General features: G+C 45.6%; 1 protein-coding gene across 3 annotated transcripts; it reads left to right on the top strand.

Annotated features, from left to right (window-relative positions):
- The first annotated feature begins 5,714 nt into the window (after nucleotides 1–5,714).
- Nucleotides 5,715–18,127, top strand: LOC311113911 (KH homology domain-containing protein 4-like). Of its 3 annotated transcripts, none has more exons than XM_084189191.1 (14): nucleotides 5,715–5,846; nucleotides 9,306–9,498; nucleotides 9,702–9,830; nucleotides 10,045–10,124; nucleotides 10,291–10,343; nucleotides 10,477–10,643; nucleotides 11,943–12,154; nucleotides 12,345–12,405; nucleotides 12,572–12,629; nucleotides 12,731–12,945; nucleotides 13,119–13,262; nucleotides 14,267–14,382; nucleotides 14,633–14,721; nucleotides 16,046–18,127. In XM_084189191.1, the coding sequence occupies exons 1-14, from the start codon at nucleotides 5,818–5,820 to the stop codon at nucleotides 16,297–16,299; spliced, it is 1,800 nt and encodes a 599-aa protein (XP_084045317.1). In that variant the 5' UTR covers nucleotides 5,715–5,817; the 3' UTR covers nucleotides 16,300–18,127. The 3 variants fall into 3 exon arrangements, with proteins under 3 accessions (XP_084045317.1, XP_084045316.1, XP_084045318.1); XM_084189190.1 differs by having other exon boundaries at nucleotides 9,306–9,504; XM_084189192.1 differs by lacking the exon at nucleotides 16,046–18,127 and having other exon boundaries at nucleotides 9,306–9,504; nucleotides 14,295–14,382; nucleotides 14,633–14,718.
- The last annotated feature ends 1,748 nt before the right edge of the window (nucleotides 18,128–19,875 follow it).

Raw genomic sequence — 19,875 nt, 5'->3', positions numbered from 1 at the left:
AGATGTTCATTGGCAAACTTCACACGGGCATGTATATGTGCTTTCTTGAGCAGGGAGACCTTGCGGGCACTGCAGGATTTCAGTCCTTCACGGCGTAGTGTGTTACCAATTGTTTTTTTGGTGACTATGGTCCCAGCTGCCTTGAGATCATTGACAAGATCCTCCCTTGTAGTTCTGGGCTGATTCCTCACCGTTCTCATGATCATTGCAACTCCATGAGGTGAGATCTTGCATGGAGCCCCAGGCCAAGGGAGATTGACAGTTATTTTGTGTTTCTTCCATTTGCGAATAATTGCACCAACTGTTGTCACCTTCTCACCAAGCTGCTTGGCGATGGTCTTGTAGCCCATTCCAGCCTTGTGTAGGTCTACAATATTGTCCCTGACATCCTTGGAGAGCTCTTTGGTCTTGGCCATGGTGGAGAGTTTGGAATCTGATTGATTGATTGCTTCTGTGGACAGGTGTCTTTTATACAGGTAACAAGCTGAGATTAGGAGCACTCCCTTTAAGAGTGTGCTCCTAATCTCAGCTCGTTGCCTGTATAAAAGACACCTGGGAGCCAGAAATCTTTCTGATTGAGAGGGGGTCAAATACTTATTTCCCTCATTAAAATGCAAATCAATTTATAACATTATTGACATGCGTTTTTCTGGATTTTTTTGTTGTTATTCTGTCTCTCACTGTTCAAATAAACCTACCATTAAAATTATAGACTGATAATTTCTCTGTCAGTGGGCAAACATACAAAATCAGCAGGGGATCAAATACTTTTTCCCCTCACTGTACAATAATGATAGGCAACAGACTAATTAGATAACTACATAACAACTAACTACATATCGTGTAGCCTGGCTAGTTATCTCGGCAGCTAACGCTTTACATTAACATGTATTAATCTCACCGGCACTCAAACCGCAAATGACCGACAAGCAGTTGATGAACGGGTGCCTTAAAGCTGGAATCCTTAATGCGTCCGTTTTCTTTTTAAACCATCAAATCAAATCTTATTTGTCACATGCGCTGAATGCAACAGGTGTAGACCTTACCGTGAAATGCTTACTTACAAGCCCTTAACCAACAATGCAGTTCAAGAAAGAGTTAAGAAAATATTTATTGAATAAACTAAAGTAAAAAACAAAATTAAAAGTAACACAATAAAATAACTATAACGAGGCTATATACAGGGGGTACCGGTACCGAGTCAATGTGCGGGGGTACAGGTTAGTCGAGGTAATTTGTACATGTAGGTACGTGTAAAGTGACGCGTGACCATAAGCTTGACAACAAAAATTATGACAACGGTGGTGGGGCGGCCAGGGGTGCCTTTTCCCCCCTACTGCAGATTCCACCTTTAATAAACCAATGCAACATACTCCGGTTGTAAAACCGTCTCTCCAGCGCTGAATATTGGGATCAGAAAAATAATTCTGCCACTGTTGGAAAGCTGGGATTCCCCTCTATTCAACATTGGCCATGTCATTCTCACAACTTCAAAATATTTTCTTAGAATAGCCTAGTTGACAAATAAATCCCATGCTGTCAATAGATCTCCCCTAAAACCTGAATATTTTAGCCTTACAAGGTTATAGATCAACATGTCTTAGTTAGTTACCTTGCTTTGAAGTAGCCTACTAAAGCCATTTGATCCCTGATTCATTGAATGAGGAAATTATTTTATAAAGAAAGAAAAAGTATTTGGTTGTAATTGTAGGCCTAATGTTGCAATATTGTATAGGCTATGAAGAGTCCTCCAGGCGAGCCTTAAAGATGGAATCCGCAGTAGGGGCAAACAGCGCCACTGGCCACCCCACCATCGTTATTGTTTTTGTTGCCGAACTGAGGAGCATCGCGCAGCATGGTAAAAAAAAATGGTGCTCTTCTATCGACGTCGGGGGGGGTCACTCTTCATGGCCTATAAAATATTGCAACATTAGGCCTACAATTACAACCAAATACTATAATAATTAATTGTATTTAGTACAATTTTCAATTACCTTTTTGGCCCATTGTGTTACAGACCAATTTTTTTGGGGGGGGGACAAATGACTTGAGCTTTCGGACAAGTAAAGAATCTGTCATACTTAAGGACAAGTGGCTAAAATGTTTAAGTCAAGCAGTGTATCCCTCTGTCTCTCCCTCTTTCCCTGTATCTGCCCATAAACAGTACTCCCTTGTCAAGTTGGGCATCAAAGTTCCCCTGACTTCTGACCTATTGACACTTAGCTCATCTGAACCCCATTCCTGAACCTACCCTTCAAAATATTTGGAGACATAATGCAATTCTCAGATCTTGGCTCATTCATCATATGACACTTTAGGTCTAACAGTTCACCACCAAATGGAACAGAAGGGCAAACATATTATAGCTTGCCTTTTACTGTTGAGGGTCACTCACTTTTAATCAACTGGTGGTGGGCAGTTATTTATTTTAAAAATATGGAACTTTATGTGTTATGAGAAAAGTGTTGGCTCTATTTGAAAATACAGGAATGTTGCTGTGTCGAATCAATGTATTATTTGAGTGCCACATTGTGGTGAAAATAAAACGAAAACATTATTCGGTCAAAATTCTCCAAAGAATTTTATGTTTATTATTCTACCCTTCAATGTTGTAATAAACGATAGAAAGTTGCTCAAGTCAGCTGGGTCCAGATACATCTGCAAGATTACAATAAAACGTCTGATCAAATTAAGATCCTACATCTGTGCACTAATACAGCCATGTGAACTACATGGGTTCTCACAACACGTCTCACCTGTCCTCCCTCTCATTTTGGTCCCTGTATTGTACTGCGCTCATTGCACTGCAATTCTCCTTGTCCTCTGCCTCTGAGCTGCCATACTGCATGGTCACACAAAAAGAAGAGATAGGTGTTGAACTGACTCAGTCCCAGAGAGTCAAGAGTCAGACTGAGATCCACTATGCTGCCGCTTACGTCTCATCACGTATTGTCTCACAAAAAATGCCAACGGGGCCACGGAGAGGATCAGGAAGGTACCAAAGCAGGTGACCAGTATCAGAGACAGGTCTGGATGACGGCAGCATGAGAGAGATCAGGATACAAAGTGAATGGTAAAGATTGGCAGTTTTGGCACCAGAATAATGAACATGATTTCAGACCAGCAATGAGGAATGACAACCTATGGCAATTGGCAAACTAAACTTTCAGGTGATACAGTATGAACTCACTGTCTAGTGTGATGCTGATCTCCTGGCTGCTCCTCCTGGCCCTGCCTGCTCTGACCACACAGCTGTAGGTCCCCATGTGACAGCTAGAAGCCCTCGCCACGCTGTACAGCCCACTGACAGAGTCCCTGACCACCGGCCAGCCGTCCCTCAGGAAGGAGAATGTTACAACCACTGTGGTCTGGTTACGGTCAGGATCAGGGTGACTATGTAGACCGTGGTTACCATGATGTTGGCTCAGTTTGCTGTCGCTAAGCTGGACCTCACAGGTGAGGTTGAAAGCGCCGCCCTCTTTGACCACGGTCGAAGGAGATGCTGACAAAGTCACTGATTTGAAGCGCTCTGGGGAGCATATTGATCACACAGATTGATTAGAGGAGGAAGTTGAGTAAATGATAGATTACAAAGAAGTGAAATATATTCCAACTGTCACAGACAAGAGCTAGAGTAATGAGTGGGGCTTTTCAAGTAAATCTATGAAAAAGAGCATGCCACCACTTGCAAGACAAGACACCCATTACTCATGTGCTACACTCTCCCCTCACCAATGACATTAACAGAGACTGCCTGGCTGTATTGGGTGTAGAAGACTGGCTGTCCTCTCCCTGCTCTGCACCAGTACTGGCCTGTGTGTGTGACAGAGGCACGCCACAGTCTGTAGACCGCCCCACCTCCACCACCGCCTCCAGCACTAGCCCACAGCTGCTCCACAGGGCCTGTGTCCTGCCTAATATAGTGTTATGAACATTAGTCTGTTCCACTTGTCAGTACATTCCAGTTCATGTACACATGTTTTACTATAATCACTCAGGGAGTGATGGATACAACATGTAGCCTAACACCCACATTCTATTAGATTGAACTGAAATCTATCACACCTCCCAACCTCCATTATAAACCATCAGAGAAGCAACATAAAGAGGGAGCCGGAGGTCACACCTGTCTTTGTGCCAGTAGAACTGCCAGCCCAGCCCAGAGTGGCCAGGTAACTGACACGCCAAGGTGACTGTGTCCTCAGTGTACACCTGTCGTCCTGGCTCCACGCTCAGAGTGGGCGTCAGTAGAACCTCTGTGAACACATGCAGAAGCCTAGAATTTCAACAAACAGTGGGCTATGTTTTGGCAAAGAACCCAAAGTGTATATTTCAAGACAGTGCCCAGTCTGCCCCACCTAAAGTCTACATTAGGATCCCCCCACTGCGTTCTCACTTTCCACAGTAACCTGCACCTCTCTGCTGTGTCTCTGTGCACCTGTGTGGTCAGTAACAGTACACCTGTATCTGCCAGACTGGCTCTGAGTTATCTTGTCTATCTGCAGAACATGGGACCCACTGGCCACAGTCACGTTCTCTCTCACAATGCTGTATGTCAGGGCAGGTGCAGGGGTCGGTAGGGGAGGTTCCCTGTTATTATGGTTCCCTGGTACCAGCCCAGCCAGGCAGGTGAGGGTCAGAACCTCTCCCTGGACCAGGAGTAGGCATGGGTTAGCCTTCAGTACCACAGAGGACAGCTGTGCCTGGGCTGAGACAGTTTGCTACATCAGACAACTTGATCTGGAATATGATTAATGGTCTGAAAATGAAGAGTGTGTGGTATTTAAATTATTCTCACCTGATGATGGATAGGCCACCAGTGTACTCAACACTAGAACAGAATTGACAAGACATTATGCATAATAAGGCTTGGACCTGATCACCAAAACACAGACATATAGTAAATTAGGCTAAGCCTATGTGGCACTGGGTATTACATTTTAGCCTGCAGATCTATGATCTAATTGCCAAGATGATTATAAAAGTTTAAACTTGGCTGATAGCCTACTTACAAAGTACATGAAGGAGAGACATTCCTGAGCTATTCAGAGTGACTTCCTTCATTCTAAAAAATAAATAAATAATGGTTAGCAACGGTAACTAGGCTAACGGGTTTTTAAGAAATAGCCTATAGTTGGAGCGGGAAATCAGTTTACTGAAAATTGTAAATAAACAGTCAATTGGGCTAATTAAAAGGTCCACAAAGGACCACACAACTTGAAAAAAGTTGACAACAATACATTTTACTCATGCAAGAAGCTGCAATGGGGCCAATGTTATTTTTTTTACCACAGAGACACATCAACACGTGCTAACACAACCACCGCTTACCTGGCTCACAACCATAGTTTCCATAGTTTACCTGGCTCTGGCATCATAACCTCAGCATCCTGCTTGTAAGATGTCTGGTCCCTGGTGGTCCTACATTTTCATGTGGACCAAGCTGTGTGCTACGGGCTTTCATTTAGGAAACCTGAACCGTCATTAATCTGGTTCCTATCCGCAACACTCACTTGGGGTGCCAGGAAAGCGATGAGAACAGGCAGCTGCAGGACTGCATCATCACGTGAGACGCGACCTGCTCAGCTCGAGCTGCTCAGCCGGCGTCGTGCGCCCCCTAGCGTCGCACAATATATAAGATCATATGTGTGAGGAAAGCAAAATTCAACACAACACCGGTCCCTTTCCCACAAAAACGGAAGTGGGAACGAAATCGCACTACAACACTGTCTGGACAAGCTATCTTGAAAGTCTAGTGGAGTTTGTATTAACGTTAGTGTTTTTACGCGAAGAGAAATTCAACCAAATAGGAGATTGATGTCATTTGGTGGACCACAAAACGGCAGGTGAGTTAAAAGAACATAGAACGTTGTGTTATCACGGTGCATTTTACTGCAGATTTGCTCAACACTGAGCAGCAGGCAGCACAACGCTAGCTAACTAATGTGTAATGGCGGAGTGCTTGTAGCTAGCTACGTGGGGTATGGGTAGCCAACTAGCTGTCGCTGCCCAGTTTAGAAAGAGTGGTTGGTTATGACATGTAGCTAGCTAAGAGCGCCGGGTGTTAAGTTTCTATTTTGCAAATCGATGCGAGTTGGCTACCTAGCTAGTTATTAGTTAGCTAACTAACTAATGTTGTTTTGGTAAGTTACAGTAACTAGCTAGCTATGGTTGCTTGCTAACATTGCTAGTACTGTAGTTAGCTAGTTTTGTTTGTTAGCTAGCTAGCGAACTGAAGTAAGTAAGCACAGTAACGTTAGTAACAAAACTGTTGGATAACTAACGTTAGTAAGTCAACAACATGAAAACAAGCCACAGTGTTACTTCAATTAATGTTAACGTTAGATGGCAAAGACTAAGCTAACTTGCTAGCTAGCCCAATTATGTAGCTAGCGTACCTTACCTAGCTAGCCTACGAACTCTCAGAACCCTGTCATTTATATGTGGTCATTAAAGGGGCTACCTGCAGTTGCTACATCAATTTTTTTTAAACTTGTAAATAATGATATGTACCCATGAATTCTTGAAAAATAGAATTTATGCAGAAATCGCTCCGCCATTTCCTGATTGCTATAATTGTAATAGCTCACCTAATTTCAGTTTGAACAAAACAGTACAGTGTAGATAATCATTGTACCATCTAAACCCCTATGAAATATATTTTCCATAACCAAAAATGTTGTATTTTTAGCTGTTTGAAGCTGGTGTACAAAAGTAAAAGACGCAAAAACGAAATTTAAGAATGGGAAGCATATAAATAGTGCACACAGAACAGATCTACCCCTTCTTAGATTTGCGTTCAAATGTATAACTAACATTTATATGTGAAATTGGTCGTCACCCAAAAAGTTTAGTGTGTGTATGTATATATATATATATACTCACACACACACACTATCAGTCACTAATTTGAGGGGTTTTATTTATTTTTTACTATTTTCTACATTGTAGAATAATAGTGAAGACGTCAAAAAGTTGAAATAACACATATGGAATCATGTAGTAACCAAAAAAGTGTTAAACAAATCAAAATATATTTTATATTTGAGTCTTCAAAGTAGCCAGGCTTTGCCTTTGACAGCTTTGCACACTCTCGGCATTCTCTCATCCAGCTTCACCTGGATTGCTTTTCCAACAGTCTTGAAGGTTCCCACATATGCTGAGCACTTGCTTTTCCTTCACTCTGCGGTCCAACTCATCCCAAACCATCTCAATTGGGTTGAGGTCGGGTGATTGTGGAGGCCAGGTCATCTGATGCAGCACTCCATCACCCTCCTCCTTGGTCAAATAGCCCTTACACAGCCTGGAGGTGTGTTGGGTCATTGTCCTGTTGAAAAACATATGATAGTCCCAGTAAGCGCAAACCAGATGGGATGGCGTATCGCTGCAGAATGCTGTGGTAGCCATGCTGGTTAAGTGTGCCTTGAATTCTAAATAAATCACAGACTGTGTCACCAGCAAAGCACCATCACACCTCTTCCTCCATGCTTTACGGTGGGAACCACACATGCAGAGATCATCCGTTCACCTACTCTGCGTCTCACGAAGACACGGCGGTTGGAACCAAATCTAAAATTTGGACTCATCAGACCAAAGGACAGATTTCCACCGGTCTAATGTCCATTGCTCGTGTTTCTTGGCCAAGCAAGTGTCTTCTTCTTATTGGTGTCCTTTAGTAGTGGTTTCTTTGCAGCAATTCAACCATGAAGGCCTGATTCCCGCAGTCTCCTCTGAACAGTTGATGTTGAGATGTGTCTGTTACTTGAACTCTGAAGCATTTATTTGGGCTGCAATCTGAGGTGCAGTTAACTCTAATGAACTTATCCTCTGCAGCAGCGGTAACTCTGGGTCTTCCTTTCCTGTTGCGGTCCTCATGAGAGCCAGTTTCATCATAGCACTTGATATTTTTTGCGATTGCACTTGAAGAAACTTTAAAAGTTATTGAAATGTTCCGTATTGACTGACCTTCATGTCATAAAGTAATGATTCATTGTCATTTCTCTTTGCATATTTGAGCTGTTCTTGCCATAATATGGACTTGGTCTTTTACCAAATAGTACCCGCAAAACACCAGTCTCAACGTCAACAGTGAAGAGGCGACTCCGGGATGCTGACCTTCTAGGCAGAGTTGCAAAGAAAAAGCCATATCTGACTGCCCATCTTAATCTTTTATTTTTATTGGCCAGTCTGAGATATGGCTTTTTCTTTGCAACTCTGCCTAGAAGGTCAGCATCCCGGAGTCGCCTCTTCACTGTTGACGTTGAGACTGGTGTTTTGCGGGTACTATTTAATGAAGCTGCCAGTTGAGGACCTGTGAGGCGCCTGTTTCTCAAACTAGACACTCTAATGTATTTGTCCTCTTGCTCAGTTGTGCACCGGGGCCTCCCACTCTTTCTATTCTGGTTAGAGCCAGTTTGCGCTGTTCTGTGAAGGGAGTAGTACACAGCGTTGTACGAGATCTTCAGTTTCTTGGCAATTTCTCGCATGGAATAGCCTTCATTTCTCAGAACAAGAATAGACTGACGAGTTTCAGAAGAAAGTTATTTGTTTCTGGCCATTTTGAGCCTGTAATCGAACCCATAATTGCTGATGCTCCAGATACTCAACTAGTCTCAAGAAGGCCAGTTTTATTGCTTCTTTAATCAGCACAACAGTTTTCAGCTGTGCTAACATAATTGCAAAAGGGTTTTCTAATGATCAATTAGCCTTTTAAAATGATGAACTTGGATTAGCAAACACAACGTGCCATTGGAACACAGGACTGATGGTTGCTGATAATGGGCCTATGTAGATATTCCATTAAAAATCAGCAGTTTCCAGCTACAATAGACATTTAAAACATTAACAATGTCTACACTGTATTTCTGATCAATTTGTTGTTATTTTAATGGTGGAAAAAATTGATTTTCTTTCGAAAATAAGGACATTTCTAAGTGACCCCAAACTTTTGAACGGTATAATTATTATTTTTTACACACATGGGAGTAAAACAAAAAGTAAATGTAAACCAACACTATAGAGCCTCAAATTGTTAAAACTATCATTTTGATATCATGGATGATCAGTTGTTGCATCCATAGCTCTGTCCATCCCTCAGCATTTTACAGAAACGGGTGGGGAGGGGCTTTGTTATTGCTGATTGCTGCTTTTGCACTGCCCTCCATTCTCCCTCTGACCTCTCTGCTTCTCCAATCCCTTCCACTTACCATTAACCTCTTTCTCTCCCTCTTATCTCCCCTGCCTTTCTCTTTCACAACCCTTCCCCACTCTCTGTACCCCGCCCCGCCTCTCTCTTTGTTCCTCAGTCGCCGTAGTAAATGGGACCAGCCGGGCCCAGGTCCTGGTTCAGACCAGATGGGGGAGGCGGAGGCGACTCCTACGGGGGCTCTGGACGCTGCAGCTGCTGTGGCAGCTAAGATCAACGCCATGCTGGTAGCCAAGGGCAAGCTCAAGCCCTCCCAGATAGGACCCCCTGGACCGACTGGACCCCCAGACAGGGTAAGGGTAAGGAAACCTCTTACACTGAAAACAAACTGTTTGTCTCTCACCTGTAATCTCTCTTCTCTCTGTCTTTGTTGTCTGTCCCTTTCTCGCCTACCAATTCTGTAATCCCCTCGCTCTTCATCTCTCTCTTTTTAGAGAGATATTGTTGTAATTGTTAGCATGCGGTACATATAAAAATGAATCTTTGTCGTCACCAGCTTGTGGGTGCAGGGAAGCCCCAGCCCCCTATGAAAACGAAGGATGACCTGGTGGTGGCGGAGGTGGAGATCAACGACGTTCCTCTCCCCTGCCGGAACCTGCTGACCCGCGGACAGACACAGGACGAGGTCAGAGCCCATGACATCATTATGATCTTTAGACCCATTGATTGATTGATTGATCTGGGCAACAGTCAAACTTACTGCTATGTTTATCCAGCTCTTTCTCTGTGCGACACGTACATGTACAGACTGGATCAGTGTCATGTAAACCAATATGGGACTTAGTGTCTCACTTGAGGACAGTAAATGACCAGCTTCTACTTCATTCTATTGTGTGAAGATCAGCAAAGTGAGCGGTGCTGCTGTGTCCACCAGGGGGCGATACATGGCAGCAGTGGAGAAGTACAAGGCTCCACAAGGGTGAGTCCTGCTTCACACTTGCTTTATTACCACATTGCTCTACCAAGGAGGTTACTGGTTACTTGCTATTTACTTTTGTCCATACAGACAATTAGATCTGTTGTCTGATTGCATTGTACAACCAAAGCTTAGGCTACTGACTGACTGCTTCTCTCTCTGTCGTCAGGGACCGACCCCTCTATCTCCACGTCCAGGGCCAGACCAGGGAACTTGTCGACAGTCAGTACATCTCTATTTACCTATACTAATTTGATTTAAGATGATCATCATTTCTGAACATCAGGATCACCAGGGACCGTCTTTCCTGAGTTTCTATGTTGTGACGATCCAGTCCATCTCTCGCTCTCTCCAGGAGCTGTGAACCGCATCAAGGAGATCATCACGAACGGAGTGGTGAAGGCTGCCACCACCTCCTACAGCGGAACCGGAGCCACAGTCCCAGTCTACCAGCAACACAAACCCCCGCCCCCCTCACTGCCCCCCATCAACCACCATCACAGACCACACTTCCAGTCTGGGGTAAGCAGTGTTTTCCACAACTACATAGAGTAGCCAGCCAAATAGAAAAACTAGCCAGCCAGGGCAATGGAATTTCCTGAAGATGTATGAAATAGTTGTTTGGGATATCGTCTAGGCTTATATGATCAGGACTATTTTCTAAGTAAGAGAAACATTTAACATGTCTTCTCTTGAGATTAAAGTGTTATTTACAATGTCTTTAAAAAAATATATATATATTTTACCTTTATTTAACTAGGCAAGTCAGTTAAGAACAAATTCTTATTTACAATGACGGCCTACACCGGCCAAACCCGGACGACGCTGGGCCAATTGTGCGCCGCCCTATGGGACTCCCAATCACGGCCGGTTGTGATACAGCCTGGAATCGAACCAGGGGGTCTGTAGTGACGCCTCAAGCACTGAGATGCAGTGCCTTAGACCACTGCGCCGTCAGTCTGGAAAGCCCCGACATCTTAGGAAAGTAAACCTAGGGAATCTTTTGGTTTACTCGTCCCGATGCGATACCATGGACATATAACCACGTTGCATGATTTCTGAATGGCGAAGGGATATAAGAGATCGACTTTATTCAGTCAGTTTAACACTTTTTATAAACTAGTCAACACTTGCTGTTCAGTTGTCAATCAAAGCACAGTAAATAGCCTACTATGGGCCACGGTTCCGCATGGCTGGCTATGTGAAACACGCAAAAGAAAAGAATGTGCCAGAAGACAATAATTAGGCTAAGTCTTGGATTTCGTTACCGCTTACATTACATGGGACGTGCAAATTCACGAGCATCATGCTTTCTCTTTCCTCCGTGTAAAGAAATTTGACTGCAACCAACCTCAGCGCACAGAAATTGTACCGGAAGGCAGGACAGACAGCAGACTGCATTTCCCTGCCATTGCTCGCTTTGTGACTGACAGGCACCTATCCTATTAATAGATCGCTAGAAGATGCATATTGTTCTATCAGGAGAAGGCTCGAGGCACTAGCGAATTGAAACGTTTAAATGAAAAGTGTCCTAGTTAATATGAAGTGGAAAAAGTAGCCGGCTGAAAATGAGTCTTTAACCGGCTGATTAGCTGACGGCCGGCGATAATGGGAAAACAGAGTTTGTGTGTGTGATTGTCGTTCAGTGTGTGTCAATGTTATTTTGTGAGTGTGTCGGGTAGAGGGGTGGGGGGGTGGGATCCAAGCTGAACAGTCCCTTTTCATGTATATCTCTTCAGAAATACATTTATCCAATCAAACTAAACCATATTCCTCATTCATGAATCTATAAGACTCACATCCATATCCTTCTCCTTCCAGATGCACTATGTGCAGGACAAGTTGTTTGTGGGTCTGGAGCATGCCATCCAGGGCTTCTCAGTAAAGGAGAGGGTGGAAGGTCCAGGCAGCTCCTACCTGCAGCACATCCAGGCTGAGACCGGGGCCAAGGTCTTCCTCAGGGGGAAGGGATCCGGCTGTCTGGAGCCCACCTCTGGCCGAGAGGCCTTCGAACCTATGTACATCTACATCAGGTAAGTCTCATGGACTAGACTCATGTTCATATGTTTAAACTCAGAGAGGGCCTAGAACCCATGTACATCTACATCAGGTAAATAGCAGTATTAATAGATAGTCTGGGGGACTAAAGTCCATGTTCACTTGTATTAGCTCAGAGACACAGCGCTTAGAAGCCAGGCACACCTTAACTCCTCTCTTCCCCAGTCATCCCAAACCAGAGGGCCTTGCTGCAGCTAAGACCCTGTGTGACAACCTGCTGCAGACGGTGAGTGTCTAATGGTTTACTGACTGGGACTCGGTTCTTTGTTCCCTGTACACTGCTCTACTTTCAGCAAAGCCGTGTTTTAAAGCTGTCCCATGTGAAGTGCATTGTATTATGCAGATGGGCTCTGTTTGCCATGTGGATCGGTGACTGTGTCTCTTCCCTCCAGGTTCATGCAGAGTATTCTGGCTTCCTCAACCAGATGAGTGCCATGATGCCTACTCCCGGTACACACACACACATACTCTCTCTCGCTTTCTTTCTTTTTTAAGAATCTCTTGGATGTGTCATCACGTACTGACGTGTTGCTCTTCCTCTCCTCGTCCAGGCTTTATGCAGCCCCCCATGGCCAACGGGATGCCCCCCCAGCCCTCTTACTACCCCCCAGCAGGGTACCAGCCCAGCTACCCCCTCCCTGTACCTCCCCCCCAGCCCATTCCTCCCCCCTACGCTGTGCCCCCTCCCATTCCCCCTGGGGTGCCCGCCGGTCTCCCCCCTCCCAACCGGTACGCCCCCCCCCCTGCACCTGTCAGTTTACAACAGGTAAGAGTGGCCAATCACATTTAGACTGGTATGGACCTATAATACAGTACTTTGAGATTATTACATCTGAGTTATGAAACTAGATGAGCAAACATTCTCTTTTGATAGGTTGTATATATGATGTATTGAACATGCATTGCATCAAAGTAGTTTTTTTCCCTTTTTGTCTCCAGACTCTCCCACCTGCTCCTTTCCCACCCGCCGCTCCGGTTCCGCCCAAAGCTCCGCTTCCCGTGGTCTCAGCCAATCCGCCACAGAAGAGACGCTTCACTGAGGAGGTGCCAGACGAGAGGGACAGCGGTCTGCTGGGATACCAGGTGATTTACCTCTCTCTCATTCTTTTATTCTTCCACCTTTCTTATGTCCTGTCGTCGTTCCGTCTGTCCATTCTGCTTCTATCATTGTCTTCCTGTTTTGTCTTCTCTCCATGTATCTGATATCTGTTCCTCGTTCTGTTAGTGAGAATCATACAAATAAATTCAGTCTGTCTCTTGTCTGTAATTCTGCGAGTCTGCACTCTATAGAAAAGGTTTGCTTGTTGAGTGAGATTGAATGGGCCTAAGTGTCTGTCTGTTCAGTGTCAACTTGTTTTTTTCCCCCTAGTAGATCTTATGACGTTCATTGTAACCATTAGCTGTTATTATCTGAGTCCATGTATTATTGGATTATTAAAACTTTCAGATTATGGAGATTCTGAAAAGGTATTGTTGGATAATCATCAAATGTACTTCAATATATTGAAATTAGGGCCGAGACGATACTAGTTGGTATCATGGCAAGGAAACAAAACACAAAGCAGATTTAGCTTCTTTAGGAAAACAGCCCTAATGTTGGAAACCAACATCATTATGTTGTCAACCAGAGTCACATTTTATTTATTTTCCAAGCTATAGCACACAATGTTTTTCATACAGCAGGTTTTTAAAGGACTGAAAGTTTGGCCTGCATTGTGTTTTCATTTTTGCCATGGAGAAAATATTGCAATACTGGTATTGTCACAGCCCTAATTGAAATGTGTCCACTTGATTTAATGATATGTTACTTTAATACAGTTCATTCCTATTTTCTGATTATGTGCAATCGGAGCATGCATAAATGTAAAAGATAACTTTTATTCTCAACTGCTTAAATAAAGTGTAGTGAAAAGGAAAAAACATTTTGGGATTAAACTTTGCATCTCAGTTACATTCAATAGTTTAGATAACTCTATGCTTACTTGCATAGTTTTCTTATGTAGGCCTACTATCAATAATAGTAATTTAGGGGAGGGGCTACTTGGGAGGATGTGTGCTAATGCGCCTGTGTGTTTTTCTGCTCATAGCATGGACCCATTCATATGACTAATTTAGGTGCAGGCTTCCCTGTGGGCAGCCCCGGCCCCGAGGCTTCAGGACCCCCGCCACAGAGTTCCTCCGGGCCGCCGAGGGAGACGGACAGGTACGAGATGGGGGAGACGAGTCGCTCTCCTTTAAAACAGTGTTCTTCATTCCAGATGCTGGACACACAGGCTTTTGTTTGCTTGTGATTGATGTTGAGAAAAAACAAAAAAGTGGTTGTCCCACTGGCTATCATATGTTGAATGCACCAATTTGTAAGTCGCTCTGGATAAGAGCGTCTGCTAAATGATGTAAATGTAAAATGTTGTGCAACACTGACCTCTCTCGCTCTCCTCCCCCCTCCCCAGCAGTAGGCAGTTGATGCCTCCACCACCCATTCCGATGAACGGAGGCGTGACACCCAAGATGGAGGAGAGGAGGCCGCTGCAAGGCCCCCTGGGTAAGGGCCCCACCCCCCCCCTCCAGCTCTGGTTGTCCTCCACCCCTCCCCATCCATGGCCTCTCAGCCATAAGCACGCTGCCCACCCCCCCTTGGTTGTCAGTAGTCTGAGTCAAATAGCATTTTGCATGCAGACATGCTGTTCTCACAAGTGACATAACAGGTTATAGCAAATTACATCAGACAGGCATAGTGTTCCTCGATAAGTTCTGAGTTGAACGTTCGTAGAAAGTCGGTCAGTTCAGAATCAACAACTGGGGTAAGCTTCGATCCCCCACTGCCTCAAGTAACTCTGTCATTGATCCTAAATCAACCCCTAGCCCTAGGCACTGTGTAGGTCTGAGAGGACGTGGTCCTCTGTAGCTCAGCTGGTAGAGCACGGCGCTTGTAACGCCAAGGTAGTGGGTTCGATCCCCGGGACCACCCATACACAAAAAAAAATGTATGCACGCATGACTGTAAGTCGCTTTGGATAAAAGCGTCTGCTAAATGGCATATTATATATTTATATTTATTTGATAGGTGTAAGCAATATGTAGCAAATTGCAATTTGCCTGTAAAAGGGAAAGGTGGAGTTATTACCATACTGCTTACACCTGTTATTTGATCATGTGAGATCTAGGAGGTGTCTAGGGGGGCTAGGGATACATTTGAGATTGGGAGTCCACCTCTTTCGCTCTAGCAGGTGCTGTCCCTTCGCCAGCCGTCCCTTTCTGATGACGTCATCAGACTGGAGTGCCTGTGTGTGACCCCCTCACTAACAAGACTCTCTCTTTTTTTGTGTTCTTTCTCTGTGTTTTTCTTCTCTTCCATGTCTCTCTGGGGGGGATGCCGGATGGGGGTGGGGCTCTTCTCCTGTGGCGCTGTCCTGCATCGTGATTGGACGGCCCTAATGCTGCCGCTCCCCACCGACCAATGACTGCCGCTGCTGACACATGCCCCTCTTCTACCTAACTCACCCCTGCTGCCAAACACAATGCAATCTATTAACTGTTTGTCTCTCCCTATCTGTTGGTAAACAATTAACTTCCAACTGTTGTTTTTGAAACCTTTGTGCTGGTCTTTGGTTGTGTTCTTTCTCTCTGTCTCTCTGTGTGTATGTGTACCCCCTCTCCCCCCTCTCTCTCCTCTTTCTCCCTCATTCCTCCCCCACCCCTCTCCTCTTTCTCCCTCATTCCTCCCCCACCCCTCTCTCCTCTTTCTCCCTCATTCCTCCCCCACCCCTCTCTCCTCTTTCTCCCTCATTCCTCCCCCACCCCTCTCTCCTCTTTCTCCCTCATTCCTCCCCCACCCCTCTCTCCTCTTTTTCCCTCATCTCTCTCAGATACCTCAGTGAAGAGGATGAAGACTGGGCTCGTGGCGTACACTGGTGACTCTTCGGACGAAGAGGAGGACCACTCCACCCCCAAAACCTTGGGGGCAGGTAACCATGGTAACGTCGCTGGGGCGCACCACTCCACCCCCACGTCATCCTCGGGCTGGACTCTGGGGTACCGCTGCCCCCCTCCGCCTCCCCAACGTGCCAAAACACAGCAGGCACAGTCACAGCAGCCCATGCCCTTCTGGATGGCCCCATAACACAGGAGGATTAAACCTCATACTCACCCCACCCCATCCTGTCTCCCCTCCCCTGACACCTAGGGCCTTCTGGATGGCCCCATAACACAGTAGGATTAAACCTCATACTCACCCCACCCCACCCCATCCTGTCTCCCCTCCCCTGACACCGAGAGCCTTCTGGATGGCCCCATAACACAGGAGGATTAAACCTCATACTCATCCCATCCTGTCTCCCCTCCCCTGACACCGAGAGCCTTCTGGATGGCCCCATAACACAGGAGGATTAAACCTCATACTCACCCCACCCCATCCTGTCTCCCCTCCCCTGACACCGAGGGCCTTCTGGATGGCCCCATAACACAGGAGGATTAAACCTCATACTCACCCCACCCCATCCTGTCTCCCCTCCCCTGACACCTAGGGCCTTCTGGATGGCCCCATAACACAGTAGGATTAAACCTCATACTCACCCCACCCCACCCCATCCTGTCTCCCCTCCCCTGACACCGAGAGCCTTCTGGATGGCCCCATAACACAGGAGGATTAAACCTCATACTCATCCCATCCTGTCTCCCCTCCCCTGACACCGAGAGCCTTCTGGATGGCCCCATAACACAGGAGGATTAAACCTCATACTCACCCCACCCCATCCTGTCTCCCCTCCCCTGACACCGAGGGCCTTCTGGATGGCCCCATAACACAGGAGGATTAAACCTCATACTCACCCCACCCCATCCTGTCTCCCCTCCCCTGACACCTAGGGCCTTCTGGATGGCCCCATAACACAGGAGGATTAAACCTCATACTCACCCCACCCCATCCTGTCTCCCCTCCCCTGACACCGAGAGCCTTCTGGATGGCCCCATAACACAGGAGGATTAAACCTCATACTCATCCCATCCTGTCTCCCCTCCCCTGACACCGAGGGCCTTCTGGATGGCCCCATAACACAGGAGGATTAAACCTCATACTCACCTCATCCCGTCTCCCCTCCCCTGACACCGAGGGCCTTCTGGATGGCCCCATAACACAGGAGTATTAAACCTCATACTCACCCCACCCCATCCTGTCTCCCCTCCTCTGACACCGAGGGCCTTCTGGATGGCCCCATAACACAGGAGGATTAAACCTCATACTCACCCCATCCCGTCTCCCCTCCCCTGACACCGAGGGCCTTCTGGATGGCCCCATAATGAAGATCTTTTACACTCCAAATTGAGCCCCAGTCCCCCTTCTTCCCTTTCCCCTGAACCATCACCTCTACCTGCTCCTCTACTTCATAGAATCTCTTTTGTGATGACTTGGATTTCCTTAAAACAGTTTTGCCATGCGCTCAGCAGTAAAGCAGAGTTTGTGTGTGTAAATGGACTAAACAGACCGGCTGACTCAGACAAAGAGAACAGACTCAACTGCAGCCAACCAGGCACAACCAGAAGAGTGATGGACTGGATAAATGGTGACAAATGCAGCAAGATGCCCCAGACTTCCACACAGATTCAAGTGTGCTCTGAACTCTGTATAGGAGACACAGCTGCGGAACGGACACTCATGGAGGATAATAGTACCCAGTTTCTGGTTGGTTTGGAACGTGTCGGCTCCTGGTTTTACTAGTGTAGAAAAACACTGAGGTGGAAGAGATATACAATGCATTCTAAAGGATTTATTTGTAAAAAAAAAAAAAACGTATTTCCCTCATCCCTGTTTTCTTTCCTGGTCCAAATCTTAATCAGATCTCCCTCTTCCTTCATTGAGTACAGATCATACAAACATGCTTGTTGGACTTTTATGAAATGCAATTGACTCAACTGTTCTAATGCTTTTGTGGAATAAATTAGCATTATTTATCGCTGTATGATAATTTATTTCAAGACAACTTTGACAGATCGTGCAATAGAGAATAGGTAGCTTTCTGTTAGAAACATCATGGAAAGCAGAAAAGGGGTGTGGTAACTAAATAAAAGGTGTGATTCTCCCATGGTCTTAAACAACCCTCAATCTGAACGAACTGGCAATAAATAATCTTTACCTGTGTTCTATTACTTCCCACAATCCTTGGCTATGTTCTCAAAATATTCCACGAGGACACCTGTTATATTCCCATGTATTGGTCCACCAAGACCAGTGTGTATATAAAGAAGGGGACTGAGCCCAGTAGACTACATTAGTTCTGAAGAGACATTGTTTCAGAATGAGGGGTGCTGTAGCTCTGCAGGTGTTGCTGTTCTGTCTGTCTGGGACATGGGGTCAGGGAGAGAGTGGAGGGGTTAGGGAGAATGACATCACTGAACAGGGTCACAGTGAAGGATGAAAGAGTGATGCTGAACAGTTGACCACCTAGCCTGACATCTGGACTGAGCTGAAGGAGCTGAGAGACATGGTGGTGGAGCTGAGGAACATGGGGGCCAGACTGAGAGCCAGGTGGAGGAGCTGCAGAAAGATGTGGTGAACCAGAGAGTGGAGTTGAGTGTCACTAAGAATGAACTACAGTTCTACAAGAACAAGGTGGAGGAACTGGAGAGAGGGAACGCAGGTGATGTGAGACAGCTGTAGCTTATTTGATCACTGTAATCAGGAGAGCAGTGGTGAAATGTTCAACAGTTTCTTTCTATGATATTGTAGCGTTGCAGGCCAGATTGAGAGCCAGGTGGAGAAGCAGAAGACTGAGTACATGTAATGTAGAGATTTAAAATACAGTATCTAAAGAGGATTTTAAATATTTTGTCCAAATCAGACAAGAAACAGGTTCCCAGCATTTTTCCTATATTTGTAATTTCAGCTCATGCAGCAGAACTGTCAGCCATGGGGACCATAGTGACAGCCAGTGAGGGAGAGGTGGAGGAGATGAAGAGCGAGAATGCAGGGAGGACAAACAGACTTCAGAATGGTATCACCTGTTACCATGTAATGCAATGTGGTTGTGTATCTTTCCAAACAAAGTTGATCATTCGGAATATTCTGTCCCTAGTGTTATTACAGACTGTGTAGTATTACAAGCTCAATATTACAAATGAATGTTCTACTCCCTTGTTGACAGACAGACCAAAGGTGGCGTTCTTTGCTGGTTTGTCTGAAACAGGAGGGTTTCTGGGACCCTTCAACACTGAAACCTCACTGGTCTACACCAACGTCATCACCAACATTGGCCAGGCCTACAGCCCAGTTACAGGTAGCCTACTGCTTGCTTACACAATCTACATGTATGAACACACATGTCCATAGGCACCAGATACAGAGTCCAACGTCACTAATGGCTTTGAGAGACTGACAGTGTGACACTGATCTCTCTCTGTTTTTCCTCTGATGCAGGTGTCTTTGCTGCTCCAGTGAGAGGAGTCTACTACATCAGATTCTCTGGCATGGATGCCACCACATCACAGTACATGGACTTCTGTTTGTTCAAGAATGACCAGGGTATAATGTGGAATGGACAGTACAGTAGTCAACAAAGGCGACAGTATCTATCCAATTCTTTGACTCTAGAACTGGAGGAGGGGGACTTGGTCTACATGTGCCTCCCATCAGGCTACAGGATCTATGATGATTCAGATAAACATGGCTCCTTCAGTGGCTTCCTACTCTTCCCTATGTGAGATG

Source organism: Coregonus lavaretus (assembly GCF_964263955.1).
Source record: "Coregonus lavaretus genome assembly, contig: HAP1_SCAFFOLD_2992, whole genome shotgun sequence".
Classification (NCBI taxonomy): Eukaryota; Metazoa; Chordata; class Actinopteri; order Salmoniformes; family Salmonidae; genus Coregonus; species Coregonus lavaretus.
This window is presented reverse-complemented; position numbering and strand designations above follow the sequence as displayed.

What these genes read in the sequence shown, in the direction of transcription:
- LOC311113911 (XM_084189190.1), top strand. Translation starts at nt 5,818, where the DNA reads ATGTCATTTGGTGGACCACAAAACGGCAG. An exon ending in GACCCCCAGACAGGGTAAGG is followed by an intron (nt 9,505 to 9,701) that starts GTAAGGAAACCT and finishes TGTCGTCACCAG; the next exon opens with CTTGTGGGTGCAGGGAAGCC. An exon ending in GCGGACAGACACAGGACGAG is followed by an intron (nt 9,831 to 10,044) that starts GTCAGAGCCCAT and finishes TATTGTGTGAAG; the next exon opens with ATCAGCAAAGTGAGCGGTGC.